Source organism: Silurus aristotelis, assembly GCF_946808225.1.
Source record: "Silurus aristotelis genome assembly, chromosome: 14".
In the NCBI taxonomy this organism is placed as follows: Eukaryota; Metazoa; Chordata; class Actinopteri; order Siluriformes; family Siluridae; genus Silurus; species Silurus aristotelis.
Window position 1 is genome coordinate 20,739,225 of NC_139587.1, and position 25,539 is coordinate 20,764,763.

Sequence of the window (25,539 nt, forward strand, 5' to 3'; positions counted from 1 at the left end):
CATCTCCATTGAAGCTAATGGTTAATGCTTAGCAGGTCGCTAATGTATGTATGTATGCAGGTTAGCATTTCACGTGCTGATTTTGCTATATAGAGATTGGAGCATTAATTGTAATTGTTGTTTTAAGCATAATAAGGTGTATTATTATTTTGTTAACATTATGATTGATGTGTGTTTTCAGTTCAAACGTGTTGTTTGTATCTATATGAGTTTTACTTAGTCACTTTGTATGTTTTGTGTTTTTATTCTGCTCTTACGGTGCTTTATTTTGGACATTAAAATCCTTAATAAACATCAGTTTCAAGAGAGTAAAGTGTATCTGTTCAGCTGGGTATGCTACATATATAATAAAACAGAGTGTGTGCAGCACGTTAGCCTTATCTTCTCTGCCATGCGACGATTGCATACTATAAATCCTTCCTACATATTACATGTATCGTGTTTACTTTTACAAGTATGCACATAGCAGCATCAGAAGATTATGCTAGGAAAAAAAACAAAACATGCATTAATCTATTCAATTTGTCAGCTGCTGCATATGCTGCTGACAGAGATAAGCCAGGCCTGCCTGCAAACGTCGTCACACCAGGTCTCTTTACCCTGACACTCCAACCCTTCCACCAATCAGCTGTCAGGATGTCCCATCAAGTACGTTTTCTTAAGGAACTCTCTACGAAAGGATGAGCGCTAATAAGAACGTATTAGTATAAATACAATTCCTTTATTTCCGACATGCTTCGCATCCTTTCTTTTCAACCGGTCAAAGGTAACGCATATTATACCACAGCATATTAAATCTACAGCAAGACTCTGAGTTGTAACACATGATTATGGGATATCCTTAAATATACATACATAAAATTTTGTTAGGAGACATGAGATAATGTTATTTTGCCAACGCAAAGTCTTCAAGACAAACTCTATGTCTGTAGGACATTAATCCAGATATGGACCACTAAATGGACAAAAGTCTTCCGACACCTGACCATAAGATTTGTACATGTTTTATGAACATCGTATTCCACGTTTAATCCCTGTTTGATGTTACAATTACCTCTACTCTGTGGTTGAGGATATTCTCATTCAGCCACAAGGATGTTAGTAAAGTCAGGTACTGATGTAGAGTGAGGAGGCCGGTGGTGCAGTCAGCATTCCAACTCATCCAAAAGGGGTTTAATATGGTTGTGGTCAGAGCGTTACAGCATGCTAGCATTTTGTACTAGCTTTTTACTAATTTGATCGATGATTGAAGCCTTGTATAGCTCCCCGTGCCATCTTATTGCCATCTTAGGCTAAATGACGACTTGTATTCTTCAAATGTAGGGCAAAAGCATCTACCAAATAAATAAATAGAATGGTAATGTATCGAATTAATGTTATCCTACATCTAAATCTAACCCTAGCACATATTCCAGCTGAAGGAAACAAAATCAGCCATTATCAACCGTTTCTCCCTTTCTTATTCTCATTTCATTAACCAGTCATGGTTATCAGGTATCATACACTACACTGGAAGACGGAAAGATTTTCACTCCGCTAGTATCTCTATAACCATCTATAATCTTTTCAAGGGACAATAATTTAGAAAGAAAACATGGATATGCAGCTTGTATAGCAGAACAATTCCTCAATGAGTTCTTTGCCATGAGGTGCCATGTTGAGCATGAAGTGGTCAGTATGAGAGAACTGAACACAAAGCAACTAATTTTAGCAGACAAAAATAAAATTTACTCACTTTTATTGCCAGATATTTAGACACTCCACCTAATAGTAACTAATGCACCCTCAGTAAATAAAAGCTGGTAATTAGAAACTTTTAAACTGAAGTGGAAAACCCACCGGCAGAGACATTTATTGGATCTGGAGGGATTCCGCATGAAGAAATGGTCTTGCCAATTATTCTCCAATCTCATTATAAGAGACTCACAGCTGTTACTGGCTAAATGGTGCAAATAATTGTGCCACACGTACAGTTAAATTATTTTACAGTTGGCTTTGAAATTGTTTGGTATCAATAAGAGTAAAGTATTTTTGTAATAGATCAAAAGGTTAAACAATAGGGACCATTTTTTCTTCTTATATTCAACAATGGTGCCAATTTTACTGAAGGACACTGAATGATTTTAAGTGTTAAAGCGTAAAAAAACATTGCCCCGATCTGTGCTTAAGCAGTTTCTCCTTAATCCATTGAATCTTGCTCTGTATAATATTGTTGAGAGACGGCAAAACAAATCTCTCCTGATAAGCGTGGACTATAGCGAGCGGGAGAACATGTGGTTTGGAGCGATATCATGCGGTGACACTATAGTCCACGCTCAAAGATGTAAATGGAAATGTAAGGAAGGAGGAAGAAAGGCACAATCGCGGCGCGAGCGCGGCACGGAGATGATAATCATGAGCTCAGCCCAGGCTTCCTGCGTTTTATCAATGGCGTTTTTTTGACAGCTTTGTTAAACACACTAGAATAGCCTTTCACATGGAACCAAACTGCTGCCTGAACTATTCAACCTCGCTGTGCGTCCGCGGAAAGACGCGCACACAACGATGTTCCAAAGCCACGGTCAATCCACCATGCCAGCTGCAGCCGAACTTCGTAGAAATGCCTAAAAAGTCTAGAGTTTAATAAGCATTAAAGGTCACCTCTGTGCCTGTTTGCTGCTTTTTATAATTCCTTCCAGCGCAGTGATGCATGAAACTTGTCACGGTATCCTTAAGGTTAATTTGGGTGAGCAGTAATTAGATAGAGCAGCTGGAGAAGGCGATTCCGCGAGAGGAAGGCTACGTTTCCTTTTTCGCTGAAATATGAGCCCGTGCTCAAAATCGCTCTCCTACAGCCATTATAAAGGAAGTGGATTGATTTTTCTCCTTCAAACGAAGCAGGTCACTGAGGTGAGCTTCAAGCACCAATAATGCACAATTGAGTATAAACATGACTGAATCTTTAAATGAATGAGGATCATTTCTAAACGGGTCAAAGGTAGAGAATACATATTAAGACATTCACTGAAGGAATAGATTTCTGACCTCTCACTGCTATCGACTTCCTCCATCACAGGCATCTGGCCGCTGGAACTCAGATTCATGTACCCATAGAAGAACAGCGTCTCTGTAAAGAAAGCAGAGATGGACGTTAATCCGATACTGATTCAGACTACAGCTATAAAGCATCAATGAAACTGTTTTATTAATCCTAATCATCACCTAAATGACTGCATATTACTGTATCTGCATTAGCACCTCTGAATAGAGAAAATACATCTATTATGTAAATGATGCATGCATTAAATTAAACGGACTGTGGGCGTCCGGAAGGGGAAAAAAATTCCTTGCCTGTGCAAAAATGAATGCCACATTTAAAAAGACAAAATGGAAACATAATGACTAATACCTGAAAAGGGGCTAATGACTATTATTACAGCACACAACTGAAGTCACTCAAAAGAATAAAATCTTATACAATATATACAACAGAATTATGGGTAGTGTTGGAGTGCTGAAATTAGATGCCAGACAAAGTTTATTACAAATTGCACTGAATGGAATGCCAGCAGCTAATTTAAAACATGTGCAGCAGCTCGGACTAAAACGAACTGGAAAGGAACTTCTGTCAAACGAAAGCCGTTATTTAATGTGTCGAAATTGATCTTTTTAACTGAGTGTTCGAATCGATGCACCGAAATCAACTGACAGGCTGCTATTTTTAAAATGCATATCGGGTTTTTCTGACCCAAGCCCTGAGGTATGCACTTAGCAGGCGTCCTGCCTGATTCACAGTGGTAAAAAAAAACAAAAAACACTGAAACATCTTATTCTGGGTGCCTCAAGCTTTTTTTTTTTTTTTTTTTTTTTTTTTTTTTTTTTTTTTTTAAGTTGCCAGGAATCTTGTCATCACTGAAAGATTCACATGGGGAGAACAACAACTAGCAAAATCTCAATTAACCCCCTGCCTCCTGTTCTGCCTTCCACCCACAGACATAGCAGACAGAGATAGAGATAGAGAGAGAGAGGGAGATTGAGAGAGAGAGAGAGAGAGAGAGAGAGAGAGAGAGGGAGATTGAGAGAGAGAGAGATTAAGAGAAAAAGAGTTTCCTGCATTGCTTTCCCAGCAGGATGCTCATCGTCCCCTACCCAGTTAGGGGAGAGAAATTCTGCAAAAAGTCACCAGTAGGAATTTTTCAGTCTCCAGATGGCCCCCAGACAGTTTTAAATGTAATGTATACATTAGATGCCTACAACATCCACATTATTACTACATGACGTAGGAAAGTGTTTCCCAGTCCTGGTCCTAAAATAACTTAAGCAGGCTTGTGTTCAGTTTGTACTGTACTGTACTTTCCCTGCTTTTTAATTGTTTAATTCAGTAATGTGTACATATTCCAGCTAATTCACACAAAATTGCTGATTTGTAAATATTGCAGCTGAGTGACACACAATCTTCCTTTCTTGTTTCATTAATCATCCAGTGCACTGGAATTCATCACCACCAGCTCTAACTCTATTTTACATGTATATCATTTCAGTTCAGTTCAGTTTATATTTATATATGTATATATAACTTCTTTAATGGTACCATTTCCATACCAGCAAATCACACAAAATCTCATAATGCTCTCTCTCTCTCTCTCTCTCTCTCTCTCTCTCTCTCTCTCTCTCTCTCTCTCTCTCTCTCTCTCTCTCTCTCTCTCTCTCTCTCTCTCATCGATAGCCCTCCTAAAAGATCTCATATAAATAGAAAGATTCTAATTCTGCTAATATTTCCATAACCTTGACTATTGATTTAATTATATAACTGTTTAATTAAATATATAGTATATAGTTATAGTATAACTAGTGTCCCCCACTAATATTGGCAACTGTGTACTGTGTTTTACATGCTTTTAAACTTTAGAAATGTCTTGAAAACTGATATAAAAGTTTAATAAAACAGAAGACAGGAAAATATGCTTATCCATCAATACAGGTCTACAGTAAGTAGAGGAGGGAGTAATACAGTCGTCCGTCGATTTATCGCGGTTCGAATCTCGCGGTCCCACTTTATCGGGATTTTCAATTTGGCACATAAAGATTTTGTTTTGCAAATGCTCCAGATTTCATCATACGAAATGAGTAACGTTACAAGAAACTGCTTATTTATTGGTTGTCTTATCCTCTGACGTCAAGATTTAGCCAATGGAAATAAAGTATGCAGTGACGTGTATCTTTAACTCGGCCCCTTTTTTGACGTCATGGGACACTTTCTGCTGCCGAATGTCCACATGGCAACATCTATATTTACTATTTAACATTACATGTTAAATATATTCTCATCTAACTGTAGCTATGTCGAGCATACATAAATAGAATTTTGCATTTGCATTAACAAACTTGAAATATTTAGTCATTTCTCTGTGCAGAAAGCATGCAAGGTGAGATTGAGGGGGCGGAGTTTCCGGGCGAAGGCACTGAGCACTGAAGAGTGTGGAACACCTGCGCAAATCAATCCAAGTTCAGATATCTATTGACTCATCTTCCGTTTGACTGGAGAGAAGAAGTCAGCTGTGTGTGGGTGTGTGGGTGTGTGGGTGTGTTGTGTGTTAGCCATACTGGCTTACTCCATTGATAAAGTAATGAGCCTCAGTGCAAAATTATGTTTAAAAGATACAAATCAAATGAGTAAACAGAGCTAAGAAACACTGTTCAGTATAGACAAGGTATCTGGAATAATCTTTTGAGAACACTGAGTCAAGAGTGCAAGGGAATCCCAAAAGATTCTAAAAAAAAAACCATCCAAATGTATGTAATAATCATATAATAATAATTTCATAAAATTAAAACAATATTCAAGGTTGAGAAAATTAAGTATAATCCAAAAAAGATATAAAAAAAAAAAACCTCAACATGAAACATACAGCAGTTATATGTTTACTGCGTGTTTGTGATGCTTTGGACTCTTTTATGAGATCAGAAGGTTCACTTAGCTTTATAGCAGACTTTCTGCCTTGGTGTCGGAGAAAACAAAAAGAACGATCCTTTTAAAGACCTTTCAAAGTCTTTCTAACGACTAAGTGCAAAAGCATACTGTCGTTCCTACACATGGTAGGTGTTGCATTAAAAGGCTTAAATCGGTCACTTTTATCGTGCTTTTAAAAAACAAACAAACCGAGCAGCAACACTATTTACTGACTGCAAACATGCATTGTGAGAGGCATTCTCTGCATGTGGGGCATAATGCTTTATTTATAATGCACGTGCAACTGATGTACTTAATGAATATGAGAAGAGAAGGGGAAATTTTATTTCGTCTCTGAGTCCATTATTATGTTACTTTTCATCGCCCTTAGAGCAAAAGGTCAGCAGGCAAGCACTGAAACCTGAGGAAAACATGTGTCTCTATAAAACAAAATTGGTTGAGTCAGTAGTTTCCAGAAGACAGATTGAATTAAGAGTGCAGACTGCTTGTTAATGTATAGTCAAGTGACACGCATGAGGCAGGGATGAGCTCGGTCTTCTGCTGTGCACAGAGAGAGAGCGATGTGGAGCGCAAAACACAGAAATGAACGTCATCATGCCGTATACCATTCAAAAAATCTCCTACCACCCCAGTGCCCTTTATATTTCATTTAAATGCAAATGTTGGCTTTAAAAATTATCTCAGGGAAGCTGGTGCTAACTTACTGGGTGGTATTTAGAGGGAGGCTATGCTTGTGAATCTCTCTCTCTCTCTCTCTCTCTCTCTCTCTCTCTCTCTCCATCTGCTATGAAGATGAGGGCTGCTGAGTGTGCCATGCTAATTTACCACTCCATTAATATTGCAGATCATGAAACATGTTTCACTCAAGAAGGCATCGAGGAATACACTGCTATAGGCCAACTCATAAGTTTGGAGGCACAAACCATAACAAGGAATTAATATACTCCATTAGTGAATTACTTGGCTTATAGAATTAAGATCACATATGTCTAATGGACAATAAAATAATGCTATGCGTTACCTGAAACATATTTAAATAAAATGCGCATTGCAAAGATTTAATGCGAAAGGCTTCAACTGCCATATGTTGCTTCAGTATATGGTTATATAATGCATCATTGACCTTTGTAGTGGTGGAAAGGAAAAGGAAAAGACAAGGAAATAAATAAAGTAGCAGTAAGTCTAAAAAAAAAAAAAACACAATGCACTTCAGTACTGCTGCTCGCTCTCTCTCTCTCTCTTTTTGGAAAAGAATAACACATTATCATTCATGTGATTATAGAGCACGAGAAAGTAGTAGTTTTATGGCCAAGTGCCCAGAGAAAGAATAAAAAGTTTTCTTAAAAGCACAGACGCAACAATCCCTCTTTTTTATGTGATGGTACGGCATCAGAAGATATCATGCATGTGAACAAAGAATTGGTTGTTTCTTGAACATAAAATATCTCCGAAAGATAAAATAGTTTAGTATTTACCCTTTATCTTTATCGTCCAGAAAGAAAAGCCCCCCCACACACAGACAGACACACACACGCTCCAGTAATCTGGAACACACCTGGAATTTTTAGGCATGTCTGCTAATGTTTGCACGTGAAACAGAAGATGGAAACATCATACATAAGTCATGAGCAAAAGCTAGCACCCTGATGCGAGAGGAAATACAAACAATTCTCTATAGACACACGTAGCTCACACTGAGCTGCTCTGACACGCAGGTTTCGCTCTCGCTGATCACACGAGTGAGCTGTGGAATCAAACATGCTAAGAATCTTTCGACATCTCTACATCTTTTCTACACGCCCTTTCATGTGCCAAAGTTTACCCACTTCCTGGCTTCATGTTAGCAAAACCAATGCAATAAACGAAATGGCATTTTTCCACCCCTCTGTGATTTTAAAGGATATTACGCTATGTACCGTTTAGAGTAGAGTCCAAGGACTCTCACACCCAAACGTGTTTCCTGCTGCGTTACTGGGTAAGCCTCGTTCGATCATTCACTCCACTTCAGCCAAAAGACTAATCAAATACTGACTCCCTGACTGCACCAAGCCTCAGTCATGTGCACATAACAACCTGGAGAGAAATAAACAACACAACAGAGAGTTCTCTTGGGTCTTCTTGGACTGATGGATTTTTAATCTTTGACAAAGGCGCGTTATCTTGAAAACTCGACACTTTGACGTGCCGCAAATGAAAAGGACTCTGTCCCTGCTGTCAGAAGCCTACAGAGGGAAATACCGAAGTAGTAAAGAATTTATATGGAGTCACCTGCTAGCTGGCACACCAGCTTTCATTCTATATTTTGCATTACTATTAAGTTAAACTCATGTCATTTTTAACTGATCATAACATGCTTACTGAAGTGTTAAATATGCCCTAATGTGCATTATTATTATTATAATAAACACCCATATTTCTACTTAGCATGCGAGATGACAAGAGCAGGTGTTTTTTGGTAATAAAGTGAACATGAGCATCTGACTAACAAATAAAAATAAAATCGAAAAGATTCTTATATTATGCTTAATTCGACTGCACAATTAACATAATTCCTCTACCAATTAATTGTTGCAGATGATAATTGACATTTTCTTCTTTATTACTTCCCTCGTTATAACACTAAGAGCTCTTTAACAGACTTTAAATGACACCAGACCCATGCCTCTAACAACTACACCTGCCAAGAACGATTCTGCGAAGAAGGTGGGAAACCCTGGAGCTCTATTTGCTGTAAAAAAAAAAAATGGCTCAGAAGCTCATTATGCTCCAATCATTTTCACTTCAGAGATTTTGACTTTTCAATGCAATTTTAGAAAAGAATTAAAACATTTTAGTTTTTATTCCTTTTAAGATACGGTGAATCTGTTTACAATATTTACCCACTGTTTAAAGCATTTAAAAACAAATGTCTTTTGTTTTATACAGATGCAAAAACCATAACAGTATAGTCAATGAGAGCTACAACTAACTTCCAATTTTAATCATTTAAAATAAAACAAATGGCAAAGAAAGACTACGTTATGAAGCGTGCAATACCTTTGTCACTATTTCAGTTTACTTAGCCTAAAAACACATACAGGATGGAAGTAAAATCTCTACTTTTTATTAATGGCAACTTGTGTGTTACAGTTTGGTGAAGTAGTGAAGCGACTATCCTACTTTCTCTACAGTTGAAAGACGCTGCATTGTTTAGTTTGCTGTGCATACACAGTAAATTGTGATCGCAGTAAATGCTGGGTGTTCAGTCATTAAGCCACCGTCTTGCTTTCAGTTAACATTATTATGAAATTCAGAGATTACAGGCAGTGAAAATGAATAGACCATTCAAAGCTTTGTGGAAAATTACCTGTGATATAAACTGATTCAAAATATGAATCTATCATAACAATCACTAGCTGCAGCTGTACTCTGAATAAATGAAGTATTTTGAACATGAGTATGAATGTCGCCGTCCCATATACACATATACAAGTGTCAGTTGTTTCTCTAATGTACAAAAACCCTTCCTATATAATTAAACATTAACCATCACACTGAGCATTACCAGTATAGTCCTTGATATCTGAGCAGTTCAGTGTGTGGGAAGTGAGGAAAAAGCATCGATCCCTCACACTGATCCCCAGAACAAACTCGATTTTAAAACACCAGCGCGGTGGTTCACAGCACAGTTAGCCTTGGTATATACAATTAAGGTTGTTTTGGTGTCGGTTTTCAAAAGCTTGCCTCAGCACAAGTGGATACCAACATTTTCACTGCTTCCTTTATCCCTCATTCGATCCCCTAACTCAGAGATGATCTATGTACTGTAAACTGAGGAATGCACAAGAATGACATGCTTGATCCTAAAAGGCGCATAAAAAAAATATAAAAAATATAAAGTCAACAGCAGGAACACCCACAATGCCCCTACTTTTATTGCCCTGGGTATAATATTCTCTCTCTCTGATAACCATGAAGGGTAAACTTAAGATTTCGATGCTATTATCAAAAAAACATTTGATACCATCGTATCATGATACGTCATAACATTCGGTTCATTACCAACTAATATGAATGTCATTTTAAAGATGAAATCAGCATTAATGAATGAACAGTGATTAGGAAAACAAAAGCTATAAATGTACTGTAATTCATCTGAGTGAGTAATTAAGCCAAATTAAATTAGTCCACAAATCAGCCAATCATTAGAAAAAAAAATGGAACGATTTTAGTAACAAAGAAGAGAAAATAGTTGCCTCTGACTGTACTAAATGAATATCTCTCAGGAGGGGAAATAAACGTGCGGGGGAACTCTGTGTGCGTTCTACAGGTATGCCAGAATTCTATTTACCTGCTGTGCTATGAGCTAGAGAAGAGGACAGACTGGCATTTAATAGAGCAATAATATGCTCACACTACTACGCCAGGATAAATGTTGCTGATCTCTTACTGGCCTAACCACAGAGTAAATAGTCCACAGTTTGCTGTCTGGGTTTCAGGCACTCTTAGACTAAGTGTCATTTGGGGAGCATTTGGATTTTGCCAGGCGGAGAAATTCAGACGGCGAGCTGTTGTGTGGAGAGACAAGGAGAGGCCTTCAGTGACTTAGATAGATGGCTTTTGGAGTACAGTTTCATCTTTTGTTAGTGCTTAAGCATGTTGGATCACTGTACCTGTCTTGTATATACTGCATTTGCTAGAGTAAAACGGTGAAAAGAGACGAGACGTTGTAATCTATCAGCCAAGAGACTGTCTTCTCCTCTTTCACCTTTAGATATTTACATCAAGCATGAGAATAGGGACCATGACATTGTGTGTTTGAATATTTCTAAAATTACTTACTTCCAGGGATTTTCTTTCTCAACAGTCTACAAAGCGTATACAATATAATAAAAAAGAGGAAACACCTTGCTGATGAGAGAGAGCAGTGGAGAATGACTGTCAGACGGCTTCAAGATGAACAGAAAGTTAAAGTAACTCAAATAACCACTCTTTACCACAGTGCTGAGTAGAAAAGTATCAACACATCAAACCTGGAGCCTGGATGGGCTACAAGAGTCTATCATAAGCATCTGACTCTATAGTGAGCCTATGATTCCACTCTCAAGTGAATCTGGAAAACGGGCTACTTATTTTCAGCTATGCAGTTTTTGTAAACAAACCCAAAGTTGGTTTTCCAAAGCTCGCATATAAAATTATAGTGTGACACCAGCACAAAAAAGTTTCTCTGCTCTGATGAATACATGAAACCTGCTGGATGTAGCTAATGCGGTAATAAAATCAGTGGGTTTCTATGGGAGAAAGAGCTGGATCAAAGAATTAGGTTTGACATACAAGTATCTATTGGTATGCAGTACTTGGGGTGAACAGGTGAATCTTTTCAAACACGTCGGATCGCTCAAGCTCAAAAGATTAGACTAAGTGAATCACTGGGATCTGCTTTAATGACAGAAGGAAGAGGAAAACAATAGTGAGCCAAGAGAATCTAATGCTCTCAGGCTCAGAAGCAGGTATGGACTGTATCTGAGTCTCAAATCGGATTTGATGGCAGTAATTTGAAAATTTAATCTAGGGGTCTTCAATGGATTGCTTCTAAAGGGACATGAAGGTACACCAGTAACGTTGTTAATATAACAGAAATTTAATTATGCAAAGTTGAGTTCACAAAGTGCTCCACAATTTGCAATAACAATGATAGGGAAACCGTTGAGATACGAAAGAGATTAAAAAATATAAAACATGAAAAACTTTATCGACTGCATAATTATACTGCCACAGAGGTGGCATTTTATCATTTGTGCCCCTCTGGCTTTTTTGTAAATTTCGTCCCATGCATAGACAAAAGAAAGCACATACTTAGCACCTTATTATTTTATGTTCATCTTGCACAAGTAAAGGAAAAGCATAAAATATTAAAAACAGGCCTGCGTATGTTGCATTTATTAGCTTTAATAAAAAATGCAAGAATACAAAATGTTTTTGGCACCCGGGAAAAAAAAAGGGGGGAAAAAATAATAATATTTTAAAACAGATTTTGGTTCCTACTTGCATGACCATAAAAAGTCTTGAAATGAAATATTAATGTATAAAAATATGAAAGGATGCCCAGTACAGTACAGAAAGAAGTACAGTAGATGTTAATAGTTCTATTCTAAACACTATTCTCTGGAACCTTATTATGTTTTTCTAAAGAAAAAGTTATATAGGCGCCACATAAGCATTAATACTTTAAAGTTAATTAAATTAGCCAGATTAAAAGACAAATCCTGCAGCTAATTTACCGTATCCTCAATGTTCCCCTGCATTTCTGCCTCATGCTTAGTGTACATCCATTATAGGCCACGGAGCACAAATATCACTCGCTTACACCTAGGGGCAGGTTATATCAGGCAACCCACCTGGCTGTTTTGCGAGCTGTGAACACTACCTGGTGCGCTAATGTTCTGCCCTCAAGCTGAAGACAAATTAAATGCAATGGACACAAACTATAAAAGTTAATTCATATGATTTTTTAAAAAGTGCAAGAGATAAAAAAAAAGATTTCTCTATACACTTTTTCATCAGTAAGTTTTAATGGGGTAACGTATGAAGGACAAGTTGGTAGGGTTGGGTGATAATTATGAAGTGCAGTTTTGCCTTCTGGCTCTCAGCAGACGATCTTTACACCATGCTGCAAAATTGTAGCTTCGGGCATTTTAATGATGAATAACGAATGGCTGAATTACAAACATGAAAGCTGTTAGTAAGTTTACTGTAATTCGTTTTACTTGTGCAAAAAAAAAGAGAAAAAAGTGGGTATTGTGCTCTTTTGAGTGTTGCGCACTGCTGTCTGCTCTGATAGACGCCTGAAAAAAGAAGAACCTGACATGATGGTTGTCAAGCATGTGGGCAGCCTGCCTGCAGGGAATCTCAAACAAAAGAAGATTTATGTCTTAGATGGTGATCCTATTGGCTCAGCAGGAATCAAATATGTCAACATCTGTAGCGATAAATGAGCTTTTGCCAGGTATAAATATGCAGAGTTTGTGTTGTAGAAGCTACGAGATCTAGATCGCCAAAATCTCTGATTGTGTAAGATTTAGACGAATGGAAAATGTAGTAAATATGAAGATTTAGTTGCAACTATGGTTAATAATCTGGAAGAGAAAAAAGGCGAAACTGAAGACGTAGCTGATTTATTGAAACAATAGGAGGTTTACAGGTTTAGTCATGCCATTGGTGAGTGGTGAGGACATTTAGCCTAGCGGTACATCAGAGAAAGATGAACATCCATTAAAATGGGTTACGCAAGACGTAAAAAAATAAAAATAAATAAATAAATAAATAAATAAATGGCTGTAATAGACTTGCTGTGGCTGTTTAGTTTTCAGCGACTGGATTTGTATTGGAGACTGATTAAATAGACCATGCGCATGTTTATGTAAGAATGTATTATTCATTATATTTATCAGGGGCAGACCATGTTTGTTATTCAGGAGCCTGGATTTAAAAAGAAAGCATTGAAGGAAGCATCAAATTGATATTATTATGCAAGACCTAAAAAGATATCTGTTTGAAGATATTTACTCACCCCCCAAAAAATTGATTATTCAAAACATTTCTCAAACAAGTGTAGCACCTGAAAGGAAGTCTTTGTGGGAATACTGGTTGAGTAAGAAGGTATACTCTGGCTTTCCTGTCAATCAACGCAACACCTGCTTATTTACAGCAAAGGAGTTGCAGAATGAACAGCAAATCGAAAAAGATCAGAATGGCTGGCTTTATGTGTCAGAGGAAGCATGTGTTTGATTTCACCCTTCCTGGTTGGTAATGTATTATTTGGAAAAGCTGGCTGGGAATTGGCAGGTGCCCAAATTATGGTAGAGAAAATTAGACATTCAAGTTGAAGGGGACTGAGTGCACTTTTTTTTAGCATGATGACATACTGGATGATCTTTAAACAATTCTTTTATTAATATCTGTGGTAATAACAAGTCAGAATCACCCAGTCATCTCTCCCACCAGAAGTGAAAATTGCATTTACATTGGCCAGCAGCAATCAAACTGGTCTGTAAAATAAGGAACGTTTTAACATTCCAGGACACACTGTAGATTTCGCCAGGCTAGCTTTGGAATGGAGACAGGTATAAATCAGTGGCGAGGTCCCCCACGATTCATGCGGTCCCTGGAGAGCAGAACTACTCTGTTCCTGGGTTTGTTTTCTGTCCACAGGGAGAGCTGAGTGCTGACAGCACCAGGAGTGTGTGTTTGTTTTTTTTTTCTTTTTTCATCATGCAGGCACTCAAATTATGAGGCAATACAGCGACCTCCTGTTGTCTCGCTGGGGGATAGAACTGAACAGCTCACTTTATGACAATGTATTATTTTTTTATTATTACTATTTTTGCTATAAGCTAAACTAAATGGATTTTTTTTGGATAAAGGGGTTTTAAAACTCTTTCCAAGTGGGAGAAATGAACGAGCGTTTCACCCAGCGCATGCAGACGTTTTCTTGATCTTAACTTAAAGCAAACAAGTCAAGGTGAAATCGATATCAATAGCCCGATGTATTGATTTAGCATGTTGGTTTGCATAGATTTTTCATTAAATGTAGATTTCGCATAATCCAACTCTCTGGTCATTAATACAACCGAGTGTTAACTGGAAGCCTAACCCTCGACCTCAGGTGCTTCCCCTCATCCAGAGATTATTCAATAAAAGCTGGAATAAGGATGTCAATAAAAAGTGTAATCAATACTAATTCATGTGTGTTTTAGCGTAAAATTCTGTATCCATCATTCATGTCAGAAATCATACAATATCTTACTTTAATATGGCTAGCTGAGCATTGTAACTTCCTTCATGCAAGATGTGAGACAACTGCAATACATCTTCAAGACCTGCTTCATGAGCTTATTTAAGAAAACTATGTTGGAGTTTATTACAGTGAAAAAGAGTCAAGGCTGAAACAGTGATTAGAAAACCAGCACTGCAACAATGAGTGTAACAGCACCGAAGCAGATGCCTCAGTTTCTGTTCTGTGTGTTCTTTAGCTTAAATGAACAAAACAGGTGCATTTGACACGCACACACCATTACCTGGTAGATATTCACAGTAACCTGATAGCTTGCTACTATAATAAACTTTATACAATTGCAGGAAAATCTTTACTATGAAGACGCTTTTTTCATTCTGCAGCAGTTTTCTGTGCACACACACACGCACACACACACACAAGCCTTTTGAAGTTCTACAGCACTTACACCAAGTTCTGCAGGCAATGATCATTTTAATGAATTTCTTTCATGACGTGACTGATTACAATAACAAAATGAACTACACTTTGCATTTACACTTTGCATTAACACTTTGCATTCTCTGTTTCGAAATAAAATGGCAGCTTAGATTCTGCTTTTATTTCTGCCACTGGAACAGTACACATTCTCAGCAAAGACCACCTCGAGTCATTGCGCTGGACTAAATAAACAGTAGGCACAAGCTTAATAGCAGCACTTTCTCTGCTCCACAGACGAACATATTGCTCTGATCTTTTCCCAGATGCACTGTAATGCTGCTAGGCCATGACAACACTAATGAGTGAGAAATAGGCTGTCTGAGGTTCTCACCTTCAGTCCAACCATGTCTGATGCTTTTATGCCCGAAAAACATTTCAGAGATCTTTTTAATATTCTGCTATTTATGATGTGTTGTTCAACCCATAAAATGAAAGAAATACAATTTTAAAATAATTTTAATGGGTGGGGGTGCGTTCACACTTGCTGATGCTTAACCTGGCACAACATAGTCAAGTCAAGTCAAGCTTATTTCTATAGCGTGTTTCACAACAGACATTGTCTCAAAGCAGCTTTACAGAAATCTGCTACATACTGCTACAGTATTATAAGAAAGCTGTTTCTATTCTACAATGACTTTTCTGTTTGATATGTTTGTCATTTAAACCTACTTCACATTGGTGGGACAAACGTATCTGGACATCTGGTTTCCCAGTCCATGTGGTTCTTTCCCAAGCTGTTATCACAAAGCTGAAGGCACACGCTTGTATAGGGTGTCTTTGGATGCAGTAGCATAAAATATCCCCTCCATTTAAACTTTGAGACCCAAACCTGTATATCAGCATGACAATGCCCCTGTGCACAAAGCAAACTTCATGAAGATATGGGTTAGAGTGGAAGATCTCCTGCTATAGAGCTCTGAACTCAACCCTACTGAACACCTTTGGGATGAATTGGAACGCTGCCTGCACCCCACGGCTCCTTACTCTATATCAGTACCTGATTTTACGAACACCCTTGTGTCTGAGTGATCACAAATCTCCACAAGCACACTAAAATTTAGTCGAACATCTTTCCACAAGAATGGAGAAATTATAAGAGCAAATTAGGAATAAACTGTATATATATATATATATATATATATATATATATATATATATATATATATATATATATATATTTAATTTCTTTTCAGTGATCATCATCACCCTCTGTGAATCCAGGGAGTTCATGAGGAGGTGGGAGGAAAAAAAAAAAAAACTCCCAAGGAAACTCATATGGACACTTGAAAAACATCCATGCACTAAAAATAGCTCATTCAATGAACTTAATGCAAATGTGTATAAATTAGATCCACATGCTGAATTTGTTTACCTTAACACAATTTGTTGTTGTACATCCAGCACAATTTGATTATGCATTTTTAAAGCACCGAAAAATAAATCTAACTTTACGCTCTCACCTGGGCTGTGGTCTGGTTCATATGTTTATCCTGCGCTAATTTATACATAAAATCATCTTAATTATCTTAATGAGCAGTTAAGCGTGATGACGTTTGAAGTCACGACCTTCCGATCCCAAGCTCAATGTCTTAATGATTGAGCTTCCACTTCCCAATTCAATACTACAGCTATCGTCAGTGCCAATGTCCTCACGAGATTATATAATTTAACTGGTCTACATTAATATTAAGTAAAAATCAAACTCTAAAATTTATGTAGTAATCAGATGCCTTCTTGTATATAACTTATTTAAATTATGAAATGTATTCTTATTTCTTTTAAAGGCTTAATTGTTTAATTGCTTTATGTAAACATTGCCACACTAAATTTGGTTGTATTGTAAACAATGACAATGTAATATCTAAATATTACATTTGTCTCTGTTTATGCAAATTACCTTTAGTATCAGCAATGAAATCATCATCTGATAATAAAAAAACTAATATTGTTATGCAAACTATAACCTAATCTTCTCTTATCCCTGGCTGAACACATATTCTGCTTATTTTTGAGCAGAGCACTGAAGCTGTAAAGCGACATTACGCATCTTCGAATTTTATTTCATAATTTCTACTTTAATCGTGATGACAAGATGAATCACATTTACAAAGCTTTTGTAGAAATGACCTAAAGGTAATGTGATTTTAAAAGGCATCATCCTGACCTTAATAACCTCCTTGTTGTAATTACAATAACAGCCACCAGCTTGTTGTACTACATGTTATCAGTCCATAAGCACATACAAACAAAATAAATTTGCTCCCTAAAAAGTAATTTCCTAGCTGAAATAAGGTGGGAGGGGTGATGGTACAAACTGTATTCATCATGATGTTAGTGTATGGGTTCAGTGGCCATTTTTTCGACAGTGAGGCTGAACAAGAGCTTAGTTCCCTCCCACAACTGTTGCATTTAAGGCAGCTCTGTTAAATCAAAATACACACACACACACACAAACTAAAAGCCCCTTTAAATCTTTAAAGTTGAGTCAAATCTATTAGTCCTTAATCCTACCGCTTCATCGTTGTTTAAACAACTATTTTTAAAATGGAAAGAGGCACCATGATTAATCTTTATTTACACATGGGAATACAAATTGAGAAACAGAGCCATGAGAGTCTATTTTAAACAACATCATTTAATAATAAGCAAGTTACCGAATTACGTTTAAAACAAACAAATTAAGCATACATATGACAAAAAAAATTAGGGATTAGGGAGTTCTGTTTTAGTGAACTGAAACCGATGAAACCAATGAAAACTCACCAATGAGTCTTCAGTAACTGCCCAGACTCACACAGCAGCATTAAATCTTCCCAGCATGACAATGCTTTTTTTTGCATAACGGGAGTTGCATGACGATATGATTCATATGGTTTAAATTAAAGATCCTGACCTCAACCCTAATGAACATCTTTGGGATAAATTGGAACACTGTACCCCAGGCCTCCTGAACCTACACCAGAACCTGCATGAGCATTAATGAGCATTAATATCTACAACCTCACTCAAAATTGTAGTGTAAACCCATGCCCAAAAGAGTGATTATGTTTAATAGCAAATGGGAATAATTATACATAGTGCACAATTGGATGTTCAAAAACCATATAGTAATATTATGGTCCACAAACTTTTGTCTATAGACCAGTGTTAACATGAACAGCCTATAACATGAGTTAATTGTGAGATTAAGTCTGATCAAATCCAGATGATGTAATCATCCAATTTAACTATACATAGCTCTTAACTGGTTGGTTTAGAATAAAGTCTTTGAAATTGGTGTATTATGCAGTATCCCCAAAGCATTTTAGCACTCAAACCGGCTCCTAAACCTACAACAGCTCCTAAAAAGGAATTATAGATAATCCTAAAATGGCTGCTGTCAGCAATTCACATCAGAGTAAAGGGTTGGGAAAATGACAGTGGGCTTTAAAACTAGATATTGTCCCAGATATGATAACAAAAATGCAGTTATGCAGTACAGATTAACTGAGATTAATAGACAAAAAGAAAACAAACTGTAACATGGGAGTGTATCAGGGTGCAGGGTTTCATGTTGGTTTTATTGATTCTGGTGTAAGTTGGACAAATTAATCAATTAATTGTCTAATTAGCAATCGATTAATTAATCGATAAATTAATCGATTGATTAATTAATACGTATTCAGTAACTAATTTATCCTGGTTAGAGTTTTTGGAATTGTATTATTTATTTATTTATATTCTGTACAAAGAAAATAGAAATCATAATGGGTGTGTAAAAACAAGTGCAGCATCAGAATTAATTAGTTAAGTACTGTAGGTAATTAATTAAAAAAAGAAAAGAAAAGCAGAGAAAAGAAAAGGCAACTATGTCAATGGTAAGTGCAAAAGTTATTTCGAGTTTTCATTTAGGGATCAATATAATACCCTACTCAGCTGTACTGTATTCAATACTGTACTTAACTCTACTGTATTATACTGTACTCTACTCAACTATACTGTACTATACTCTACTATTCTTTTCTCTACTGTATAGTACTTAACTCTTCTGTATTATACTGTATTATACTGTACTCTACTGCATTCAACTCTACTGTATTATACTGTACTCAACTGTACTGTACTCAACTCTTCTTTATTATACTGGACTCTACTGTACTACACTCAACTCTACTGTATTATACTGTATTCTGCTGTACTAAACTCTACTGTATTATATTGTACTCTACTGTACTCAACTCTACTGTATTATACTGTAATCTACTGAACTGCACTCAACTCTTCTTTATTATACTGTACTCAACTCTACTGTATTATACTTTACTTAACTGTACTGTATTATACTGTACTCAACTGTACTGTATTATACTGTACTCAACTGTACTTAATGATACTGTATCATACTGTACTCAACTCTACTGTATTACACGATACTCCACTACTCTGAGCTCTACAGTATAGTACTTAACTCCTCTCTATTATACTGTACTCTACTGTAGTGTACTTAACTTCTGTATTATACTGTACTAAACTCTACTGTATTATACTGTAATCTACTGACCTGCACTCAACTCTTCTTTATTATACTGTACTCAACTCTACTGTATTATACTGTACTTAACTCTACTGTATTATACTGTACTCTACTCAACTTTACTGTACTATTCTGTACTCTTTTGTATAGTAATTAACTCTACTCTGTTCTACTGTACCATACGTTACTCAACTCTACTCTGTTGTTCTCTGCTCAATTTTACTTAGCTGTTCTCTATTGTACTGTACTCTACTTTACTAAGTCAAATAATGCTCTGGCCAAAATCAGCACATTTGTGAGCCCTTGTAAAGATACTCTTGTATACTCTTCTCTGATTGTCAACCTTGTCACATATATGCCTGGCTTCTGCAGGGTCTGATATGAATGCTACACCATCAATCAAGTTCTCAAACCTTTGGGTTTAAGTACGGCTTTAAATTAACCAAAGAATTAAACGCTGACTTAACTGGGATCACAATTTATTACGCTAACCAGGCGTTTTACTGTCCTGTTGCCATCAGTTATATGAGATATATTAGAAGATGAAAGCAAGAAATGCTTTCATCTTCTAATATATCTCATATAACTGATGATTTTATTTTATTTCACATGACACCTGAACTAACTGTAATTGCAAACAAAATGTATCGTTATTAATAAGTGCAGCTGGAAATCACAATCAGCCTTTATATAAATATATTATAAATATACCAACAAGTGCAAAAAATATTATACAAATTCGTTCAGACTTTGACTAATTACGTTGCCTGTGTGGTTCAAACACTGCTACTGTGAATATTTATTTCCTGCTCAATCCATGCGTACACGGTAACAACATTTCTCCTCCTGTAGGCACAGCAGGGCGAATTATTAAGCATTTTTACATCTGCCAGGTGTGGAAAAGAGTGCTATACAAAAAATGTTTTACGACACATGAAGAATAAACTCCTGCGATAAATATATAAGTTAACCTGAATGAAACAGAACTAATGAAATTGTAGGAAAATGCCACAAAATGCTCAAATAATAGTAATTCCTAGCAATGTAAAAGCAAAGCCCCTTCTCTTCTTCATTGCAGAAAATTACTAAATGATATATTGGCCAAATAAAAATGACTGTGCACTATTTAATGTGTGGTGTTTCATTGGTAACATAAATTCATTCAGAAACAGAGAATTGTTCTAAAACTGTCTGGCTTACAGCCATGACACCAAACCTGGGAGTATCTTTTTCTCCTAATCTTGGCTATGCAGTGCCAAACATTTTTGGCACATGCTCATGTTACAGTAGGTCTATATAAACAGTTGAAGTCCGACTTGACAGCGGTCATTTCTATTCTGACCCTAGGGTTCGCATGAGCTGCCTAAACAGACTTTGTTTAGTTATAAGCAGTAGCTGTGAGTATGGAGTCATCAGGCATTTCCTGCAGGTGTACCCTCTGTCTCGAAGCAGCCCATTAAAAATAATCTACAATGCAGAATGGCCAAGGGCATTGAGGAACTATATTTTTTAACGCAAATCCATGCAGCAAGGCTTTAAATGATTAAATAGTGTGCACTCACTGAGAATACAAGAATATGGACTGACTCTGGCCATCAATGTCATGTGAACTGGGCAAAAAAAAAAAAAGGTTCTATATTCACATCTGCTTTGTTATAGTACTTTGTACTAGATATTGTGTAAATGTATGACTTCCTTTGAATAGAATTCAAAATATTGACAAGTCAATTCCCTTCTAATCGATTGAAAAACCTCAAAAAATTTGGGAAACGTGGGAAAAAAATATCTCTTTAAAATCTCTGGCATGCCATAGAGATCAGCAGCAAGCTCCACGGGATCCTTGACAAAAGGTGATGCAATTATAATTTATAGGGCTCTGATTGGAAAGGATGTGGGCTTTATACACACTCGGTGTGGTAAGCTTCAAATTAACTTGCCCTGGAGTAAATTAACCGTGTGGAATAAGTTGCCATGGTGATCAACCAACCACTGAAAAGATAGCTGCCTTCATGGTAGAGATAAACCAATGTTCAATCCAAAGTTAGCTCGCTAAACATGCAGTCCTGCTTAATGATGTGTTTACCAGCTGAAGAATTCTTCTGTTACACACCAGTATTGTTTTGGTTTTTTGGTGTTCCCAGGTTACACCTGACTCCTATGCTTTGGTGGGTAGGTTTTGGATTTGTTCGCTTAATGATTGCTTGTGATATCACTTCAGACCTCATATTCATAGGCAGCAGCAGCAGATTCTAAATGCAAATGCCACATATGAAATCAATTTCTGGACCTACGAAATAATAAGAAAGTGCAGGGTGTAGGGTAATGTGCCGTTATTCCTAAACTTTCAAAGCTGTTTGGATTTAAATACTCTCACATTAATGCTGAATGTCTGACCTTTAAGTTCACATTATTTAATTATTTATTTTCGTTAATTCAGTGGTCCCCAAAATCTTTTGTCTCATCAACTGTTGTGTCTTTTGTGAGATTATAACAAGGCATTCAGTTAAGGATGACACACACACGGACTTAGCGTGACTGTTTTTTTACTCACATGTCGAGAGAGCATAACACCGGAACATGTACATCCGGAAAACGTGAACAAGGTGCATTGTGGGTAATGTAGTTACGTAAACAGCGTTAACACAATACACAACATCAACCAGTTTAAAGCCAGACATTTAAAATATCAGCACTATATCCACACTACTGTACGGTATATTGCACTGATGTTGAACAGCGCACAAAAATGAGATGTTTGTTGACAGTTAAGACACTGCTACCTGTAGCAGAAGCACACATTTTTCTTCTGCTGGCTCTCAAGTTTCACCATTGTCTACTGGTGAGACTTACACAAGGCCATAATGTGGTGTGAGAGTGGGTATGCATTGATCCCCCGATGGGCGTTCTGAGCTGTGCCGTGCCACCCATCAGCAAATATCTGACACCCTATCGAACAATGTACCCTCTATTGCATAAGTCCAAACCGACCTGGCGATCCTGTGTGTCTGCGATAAACTTCTCCTGCTGTGAGCTCCTTTATATCAGGACATCCACATGCCCGTGTGTAGACAGCTTCCGCACAAAAACCTCTGTTGGTTCTGCACTCCAGAGCCAAGCATAAAGCAAACAATGGCTTGAAACGCTCCAGTACAATGTGTTTGGAGGTTTCCTCATACGTGACTGAAGGGGACTAAGAGTGGAAATGCATTTAGAATAGATGATAGGAAAAATTATTAGAGTGCAGAGTGCTCGTGCAGGTGATTATATCTGAGACGGTTTCAGTGGCTTTTGAAACTTGGGATAAGGTCAATTACCCTGAGATAGAGTGTACTTTCCATTAAACTGCTGTGGATTACATAATGCTGTGTCAAACACCTCATGCCAACAGTCTGACAAGGTGATTGACTATATATATATAGTCAGAGAGAGAGAGAGAGATAGATCGATAGATCGATCTGCAAGTATTTTATTTTCTGAACAGAAATTCCTACTGGCCTTTACCTTCATCTAGAAGCCTCAGGCACGATTTTCCTCTACTAAATCTTGATATGTATCGCGATAATCTTTGTGGCTGCTCGAAATCGAACGTGACTTTTAAAGCACAAACAAAGCACATACCCCTTGTGTCTCGTTTCTAACAAGTTTTTGCCTACTTGAATTACTTCCTGAGCTAATGGCACGATTTTAACAATCTGTGTACAAAAATTTTTTTGTAAATATACCCAAAAGGATCATATATTACACGTTTAGTGTAAACTAGAAATTCCCTGACATAGAGTAGAAATGATGGGGAGGGATGTCACCGCGCATGCATATATAAAAAGATATATATATATATATATATATATATATATATATATATATATATATATATATATATATATATATATATATATATATATATATATAAGAGAGTAATGACTTACCATTTCCATGAGGAGACCCCGGGTCAGTAGCATGGCACGGTTGTAAAGCCTCATGTGGGAACGCACATCCTCGCATCTGAATACGGTATAACACACGGAAATGGACAAGTTGTCGTGCTTTTACCGGTAACTCGAGCGGCGTCAGTCGAAGTACAACAGGCAAGAACAAAAAAAAAACTAAAAAAAGAGATAATAATGAAATAATAATAGTAATAATAATAACAATAATAGTTCTCCACGAAGCGCTTTTTTCCCCCGTTCAGAAGGTGAAAGTGGCAGAAGTGCGCGCGCCCTTTCTCTCGCGCTCTCTGTCTCTCCGGCGGAGTGCGCGTGAGATCCCGCGCGCTTGCACCGTCGCGGCTGGTTGAACGGCGGAGGCGCGCTCGCGCGTGCGCTTGCTCACGCGTTTGTTTCCACGGGCGAGAGAAAGTCGAGCGGGTCGTTCGAATCCCCTCCTCTCGGTGATCTCCACGCGGCGTGCACACGCTACACTGTATACCGCGTAACGCACCGCTATGCTTTTGTATGCACGCGCTTTTTTTTTCCTCTTTTTTTTTTTGGTGTGTGTGCGTGTGCGCGCGTGTGTGTGCGCGTATGTGCAAACTGTGGGTTTTTCAATGCACATCCGCGTCCTGCCGCTTTCACTCCACTTTACAAGTCTATTTGTTTTCTATTTGTTTGCAAGGCAAGGCTGTCAGTTTAAAAGATGCACACTAATACAAAGCCTCAACAGCAAATGCAATCAGACTGGACCAGACTGCATTCCTGTCTCTAAACATTTATTATATTCGAAGTAACACAACACGTTTTATCCAAAAAAAAAAAAAGAAAAAAATCTCCTGTCATTCAACCTTACTGCTTCCTTCCTAACTAAAGCTTCACTACACACAGATCAGATGAGCACACACGCCTTATTTACACACCTTCTAATGTCACTCAACCTTACTGTTTTCTTTAAAACTTTACATATGATCCTGAGATTTTACAGCTCTACAACACACACACACACACACACACACACACACACACAAACACACACACACACAGATCAAGTGTGCACACACTCCTTGTTCACACATTCTCCACTGTTGCTGAGCATTCCTGTTTCCTCCTTCTTTTGACAACAGGTATTCATAAATCATAAGTGTTCTTCTATATCCTCATTTACTCACAAACTGGGTCATGTTTTTTTAGAGGAAGTCCTAAACGTTCCCAAGTCATTCACTTCAAATATCTGTATATTTAGTCTTGCAAGTGGACTAATGTAAGTAACAAGAGAAGTGGTCAAACTGCTATAAATGGTGAAATACTTTCACTTCCTGTATCTTAAGTAAATCAGCAGAATGGCACATGACAAAAGATTTGTGTTGTCCTCAAACGCTGCTGCGATGACCTAAAAACAGGAAGGCATTACCTGTAAGCTTTTTTATGGTCCTACACTAAAACGTAACTTGCAACTGTAAATAAAACCTGATATTACGTTTGAAATCATGACCCTCCACACCCAAGTTTATGGCCGTTAACCTTTCAATACTCCCCAGACGAAAAGCAATAGGGCTCCAGATTGAACCCTTCTGCCCCAGCCAGACTATTTCCATTTGTTGGAATGAAACACGTTGTTCATTAAGGGAGGCATAAGTATGCTCAAGAGCTGATGTAGCAGTAGCAATTACAGCCTAAATGGTCCATTAAGCCCCTGAAACACCCGCGCATTCGCTTAAATATTTTCCTTCTTCAGGAAAACGGTATGCTCCTCGGCCCCGAGCACTGTTGCAGACAACTTAACGTTTTGCTTTTCTGCATCTCATTGTGTGTTCTGCTCTTGTCTCATGCACACTGGCTGATCTTTGACACTGAGACCTGTGTCTGACACCTACAAGTCATTACCAATCAGTTG

The 25,539-nt window shown here is 37.4% G+C and overlaps 1 protein-coding gene across 4 annotated transcripts in view; it reads right to left on the reverse strand.

Annotated features, from left to right (window-relative positions):
• Positions 1-24,406, reverse strand: part of htr4 (5-hydroxytryptamine receptor 4) — a 90,651-nt gene extending 66,245 nt beyond the window's left edge. For 3 of the 4 annotated variants that reach the window (XR_014536695.1, XR_014536696.1, XM_083560746.1), the window contains exons 1-2: positions 23,643-24,403; positions 3,025-3,106 (exon numbers count right to left, since the gene is read on the reverse strand). Coding sequence is in view for 2 of the 4 variants with exons in the window: in XM_083560746.1 (XP_083416872.1) it covers positions 3,025-3,106; positions 23,643-23,718 (158 nt within the window). In the remaining 2 variants the exon portion in view is untranslated. Of the gene's footprint in view, positions 1-3,024; positions 3,107-23,642 lie in introns of all 4 variants that reach the window. The other variant, XM_083560747.1, reaches the window with a different exon arrangement.
• Positions 24,407-25,539: the final 1,133 nt, after the last annotated feature.